This window comes from Eurypyga helias, unplaced genomic scaffold, assembly GCF_000690775.1.
Source record: "Eurypyga helias isolate BGI_N326 unplaced genomic scaffold, ASM69077v1 scaffold6357, whole genome shotgun sequence".
Taxonomy (NCBI): Eukaryota; Metazoa; Chordata; class Aves; order Eurypygiformes; family Eurypygidae; genus Eurypyga; species Eurypyga helias.
Window position 1 is genome coordinate 1 of NW_010262196.1, and position 6295 is coordinate 6295.

Below are 6295 nucleotides of genomic sequence, written 5' to 3' on the forward strand. Positions count from 1 at the left end.
CCGGCTGCTGCCGCGGGTCTTCGTCCCTCGGGCTGCGGGCGAACAAAATCCAGTGCACGTTAGTGGAAAAACACGGTTTCCAGCCTCCTTCAGCTCGTAGCCACGGACACACGTTACAAACAGTAGTTACACACCGTATAAAAAAAGTACAAAACTGTGATAAAATTTTGTTCCAGCACAAATGCAACTCCAAAGAGAACATCTTTCATATTGTAATAGTGAAAACAGATCTCTCGGCAAGCAAGCATGAAAAATAGTCAGGATGAAAGAATGGACACGCTCGACTAGGCAGCACACGCATGGAGCTGGCACCAGTCTCACTCTCCACCTGTACTTACCCCACACCAGTGGCACGTCAGAACTCCACGCTCCTGTTTTACCTCTAAACAAGGGATACTCTAGAACAAGCAGGCATGGTGGTTGCTGCAATATTTGGCGTTGCATTATTGCTTTCTAGATTGATTAAATTGCTTTCATTGACTTTCCTCCAAAGCGAGGGAGACCAATGGAACAATCATCTGTATCCTTCATAGGGCAAGACAGCTGCAATGCAAGGTGAAGAGTGTGTGAAACCGTTTGCCACAAGCACCGCACCGTCTGATGAGGAGGGCACGCTGTTGTCGAGCAAAGCAATGGGAAAAGGGGTTTCGGACTTTATTTCCCTCTTTGGTAAGTCCATGTTCTGTCAGTTTTTAATCATGTGAGTTGAAGACAAAACACATGCTACATGTATTGTGAACATAATGGTGGTTTCTAGAGTAATTTTTATTATGACAACACCACTCTGCTCCTATCTTAAAAGGTAAAAAGATAAGCAGCAAACAGTATCTTCATAAATAACACTCTTTGAGCAAAGACAGCATGCTAAAAGAGCATGCTCTGGACTGAATACTGACTGAATATTGCTTGTCAGTGAGGCTTCCAGAGTGTACAGGTATCACAGTACCAGAATGACCATAATAAAAAGAAAGGAAAGAACTTTTCCATAGCTGTATGCAAGTAAATTATGCAGATACATGCAACAAAATAGATTTTTTTTTATTCTTGTAATCAAGCACTCACAGTATTTCCTTTTTTGTACAAAAGAGGATGCAACTGTAACATAAAAAGCTCAAGAGCTACACAAAACGTAGTATGATTACATCTTCTGTAGCAGCTTCTTTCCTAATCCTCTTCCAAATCCCTCACATACAAAAATAAATTCTTGCAATCCTGACGTTAGGATTATTCTTGAAGTAAAACATAAGCTATAATCTTTCTGAAGCTGCCTGCTGCTTAGAATTAGGGCTGGGTGTCTGAGCATATCCATATTGCAGGGACCCACTGGGGCTCATCCTGTGCACGATGGACCACAGACAGTAGCTGTGCAGATGCTTCTTGTAAATTGTCATTCACAATCACTTGATCAAAGAACTGACCAAACTGAGCTTCCATTTTCTTAGCTGATTCTTCCATCTCCTGTAAATCTTCTTCCTGTGAGACAGAGAGTGAGTCTATAAAGCTTTAGTGTTGTAAGGAGAAACACATCTCCATGGCATCTGCAGGACTCCTTGGGCCACGTAAACGAGGTGAATGGATAGTGCCAGGGTACTTCATTTCATCAACAGTTTACTACAGTAAAGAACACCTGCTGCAGTCGGTTCCAAAGCTCTGGGACAGGGCCGACTGCCATAGCTGAGGAAATACCTCGTGTCTCACTATGCTCTATGTGCCCCAGAACTACTGATGAATGCTGGCAGAGGATGTTAGGGACTGAAAGGCAAATCCACACGCACTTGTGTTCTCATTCTACATTTTAGTTTATTTCCCCAGTGTTTGTGTTTCTTTCTGCCATAGCAATCATGATTCATTTCCATATACAATTATGGACTGAGGTCTCCAAAATTTTAAGATGCTAAACTTGACCATGATTTGCATGGAAGCACTTGTGACAATGCACTAGACCCATTGTGAATACAAGATGCATGTCGTATAAGCAGGATTTGGGTCTTATCTATATAATTTAGATACAGAACTAGAATTTACATTAACACTGCCATTAAGCTTACGTGAAGTAACAATACGTTCTTACAACTATGTGAAAAAAATATTTGATTAAATTACTGAATACAGCACATTGCAGATATTTCACTGCAAACAGCAGATGCCTGTGTTGACTCAAATCTTGCCACAAGGCACGTAATTAAAACAAAAATATACAAAACAGCCTCTCCTTTAAAGACATTTTGAAGCTAAATGCCTAAATCCCCCCAGTACAAATTACAACTTTTTTGCTTCAAAGCAATCTGGAGAGGGAAAAAAATCCCAACAAACCAACCCAAAATCTACAAGAATAACTTAGATTTGATCCAAGACACAATAATCTTTAAAAGAGTTAACACAGTGACATAGTGGAACAGAATGCATTGAGTTCTAAAGACAGAGTCCCAGACTAATGAGTCTCTTCTATTCCCAAATCTCACCTTGAATTTCATGTTCACATAATAATCTGTAATGATCCTGGCATTTTTACGAGTCTGCCTCATGCAGCTTATGCTAGATGGCTTGATGAATATAATGTAGGGCTTTAATTCATGAGTCCGGGCTACTTGTATGCCCTGCAAATTAAGAGTAAAAAGAAGTTCAACGATTTCAAATGTATTCATTCCAGTTTTATTCCCATAAAAAGCCAATTGTTTACAATGTGCTGTTATCTCCAGACCTAGCAGTAATCTTTTGCAGAAAGACCGACTTTCAAATTACCTGACTAATAATCCCCAGACCAGACACTGTTAAGCAACTGTAGCACACCAGTCACGTAATTCTGCCTGGTAACCTTATTAGGAGATGCTTGCAACTCCAGTGAGTGACTGGGCATTGTCATCCACAGATCTCTACAATCAACAACACTAAAGATGAACCTGAAATCTGGGTTTTTAACTGTTGGGGAGCTATCTTTGGAAAAAGTACACCGTTATTGCTCCATACCAGAAGAAAGTACCTTACTTTCATCAATCTTTGTGCTGCGTAACACTTCCTGATGCTAATAAGCAGTTTTAAACTACTGCAGAGCAGTGGAGGGAACTAGAAAAAAATAAAAGAGGGAAAAAGCCCCCAAAACCAGCACAGCATGTAAAGTTGGCCAAGCCACCAGAGTTAAAACTTAAGTATGAAACACGGCAGTGTTTCTCCTACTTCACAGCAGTTACTGAAGGGTAGCTAGGTGCCATTACTTCATACCATTCCCAAAACTTGCCCTTTAAACTCACACCCTAAAAAGCTTACAGCGGCACATCTGTTCAAGTAGCAAGATTACATTTTCCCCCTGTGTTCTCCCTCTTGTTTAGGAGGGGTGTAGCAGAAGAAACCCAAGGACATTTTGAGATGGGAAATGAAGACTAAGGTGTAGCCTAATCTGCCCCTACAGCAGTTTGGATTTTGAGCAGTACCTCACAGATCATGTAGTTTAACTTTTATTTTAAACAGCACACACCACTGCTAACCTAGGGCTCCAACTACACTGGCTCTGCATAATTAGAGGGAAGCCTCTAGAAGTTACTGAGTTACGGTCTCTCTTTACATTCAGTTAGAAGAGATGCTAAAACTCAGTTGCCTGAACAGCTCCCATGTACTAAACATGCAAGTAATTCAGTTTAGTAGGATTTTGCTGGACACATCTTTACGTCTCCTAGATATTTACAAACTCAGGCCTTTATTAGCCTTCATCAGCAAATTCAGTGCAAAGGTAGAAGGGCTAAGGGGAAAAACAAGACAAAGCAACTAACACTGTTCCAATAGCTCAAGAATGTAGAGAATTATTTTACTTTCCAGGAGATACAAACTGTAGCTTCCCTGCCCCTTTACAACTCACCTGTGGTTCTAAATCTATTACACAGATCTTCCCTTCATCGAGGACTGTTCGCACTGCATCAATACTGGTACCATACAGGTACCCTTTGTATTCCCCATATTCCAGCATTCTACAGCAGTGGTGAGGAAGAAAGAGAATGAAAGAGTACTTGAGTCTCAAAAAGGTTCCATTTAAGAGTGAAATCTTCAAATGTAATCCAGTGATCAAGACTGAGTGATCATAAAGTATAGTGATCAATTAAGAATAACCTCCACTTCTGTCTTTGTGGGATTATTGATACATAAAAGGAGCAGACACTTTGGAAAGCTTGGCCCTTACAGTTCAGCTGCTTACATGGAGATGTCATCACTGCAGAGATATTGCAATGGAGGATCAGGATCAGGAACAGGTCTGACTCACTGCTCAATTTTAGAAAGCAGTCCAGTTTCCAGAAAAGTTAAACTCATAACTTGCAAGCACATCAAATGAGTTCAGGACTGGAGATCACACTTTCTTTTAGGATTCAGAGATTAATTGTAGCGGACCTTATTTGCAATTGCACAGACACAGTTTTTGAAGCAATGGGCTCAAGTAGTTTGACCAAAATTTACACCAAACATGCATAGTAAGTATAAGTGGAGGAGCCCAGACTTGCGACCTACTACAAAGCTGTCTTTTCTTGGATAATGTTGCATTTTAAGTAATGGAAGTGTAACTTGTCTCTCCTACTTACCTGTGGCTATACACCATGCTTTCAAAAGTTTCCTTTGATACGTAGTGATATTCACGACCATTCATTTCATAGCTCTTCTGAACACGAGTGGTGTCTGAAAGGAGATACACACACACAAAAAATACCAACCACAAGTAAACTCTTGTAATTTTATAAATGGAAAATGAGACAACTTTCACAAAGGACTATAAATCAGCATTTTCATAAGTAACAAGTTGTTTCCATTTGTTAATCCAGAGCAAAAGCCTTGTCTGCTCTACTGGTTGCCCAGTGGTAAGTCCTTGAAAATTAGCAAAGCACACCTGTATTTCTTAGAATGGAAGGAGAGTGGTTTAATCCAAGTATCTGTGACTCAAGCCAATCAGGAAACACTTTGGAACTGGTTGCACAACTATTTTTAGTCCTCTGATGTAAAATTGATTGAAGTTCATTCAGAAACATCCCACAAACCTTCCCACACTTGCACCTTCCCAATATCTGAGAACGCAAGCAAAAAGAATCCCTGAATTTTCAACCAGCTTTAGATTTGTACATTTCCTGTTTGGTTATCCAAATCCCAAGAACCAAATAAGCACAGGTAGAAACAATTTCCGTTATTACGTCAGAAATTAAGCTGTGTAAGTCTCATCTGAGACTAGGAGGCTAATAAGGAAAGCTGCAAAGCCTATTAAGTACCAACTTCTGTTGCCTTCATTCACATATCTGATCATTTAAAACAGTATGAAGTTACAACATCCCTATGAAGCATTTTTAAATCTAAGAAAAGCAACTACCAAGATTAAACAAAATCATTTAGATAATCTACTGCTACATAAAGCTTTGAGGGTTTCAGGAGCTGTAACTTGAAAACAGCTTTGGCTGATGTGCGGCATAAGGAGAAAGCTAGGATTTTAAACTAACCCTTATTAAAGCAAATGACTCTGGCTTGCAGTAGAGTTGGAAACAGCCATAAAGCAAAGAGTGTATGAACAGACAAAGGTGAGAGGGAGGTACGTCACATTTCCTAACCACGTTTGAAGGGCGTAGTGGGGAAAAGAGGAAGAACGTTACATACGAGGTATGGCACTTTGAAACTCTCGTGGGTTACTTGCGATAAGCCTTCGCCTTAGCTCATTCACACCAACTCCTGCAGGACCTGAGAAGTTGGAAAAGTAACTAATATTATTGACAGAGGCACTTTTCTTATGTGAGACGTCCATTTCCATTACACACACGCAAATGAAATGTAAATGCGTTCCCCAAAAATATGCCAGAAGTGACAGAAGGCTCTTGATTCAGTGTACAAAGCACCACCCAGAAACAGTCATACCCAGGAGGCAACTCAGCAATACCATTTTAAAAGAAAAAATTATTATCCAATACATCCAGACTTAGAAAGGACAATGGATTTGCCTTTACCCAGTTTGCTTTATCAGGATCATGGGACACTACAGAACAACAGCTTCCATTCAGTTACTAAAGGATACTTGAGAGCCTGCAGCCCACTTAAAACAATGTTTCATACAGGAAGTACTATTAAAGGCATCTTTTTAGCTTTCCCTATTGGCCACGATTGAGATTTTTCTACTCTGGAGTTTGAACGCTCTTCTTACCATTGCCATATTCATACATTCTACACTGGCTGTAGAAACTCCTCCATGTAGAGATCTTTTCTACTAAGTTACAAATGTTCTCATCGCTTTCTGTACCAGTTCTGACTGAATATAAACCCAAACCATTTCCCATTTCCCTAC

At 40.1% G+C, this 6295-nt stretch overlaps 1 protein-coding gene across 1 annotated transcript in view; it reads right to left on the bottom strand.

Moving 5' to 3' along the window:
• Positions 1-1014: 1014 nt before the first annotated feature.
• MPP4 (membrane protein, palmitoylated 4 (MAGUK p55 subfamily member 4)) overlaps positions 1015-6295 on the bottom strand; it is a 19374-nt gene continuing 14093 nt past the window's right edge. The window contains exons 17-21 of the mRNA XM_010155609.1: positions 5617-5697; positions 4563-4656; positions 3851-3959; positions 2463-2597; positions 1015-1473 (exon numbers count right to left, since the gene is read on the bottom strand). Of these exons, the coding sequence (XP_010153911.1) occupies positions 1282-1473; positions 2463-2597; positions 3851-3959; positions 4563-4656; positions 5617-5697 (611 nt within the window). The 3' untranslated portion in view covers positions 1015-1281. The remainder of the gene's footprint in view (positions 1474-2462; positions 2598-3850; positions 3960-4562; positions 4657-5616; positions 5698-6295) is intronic.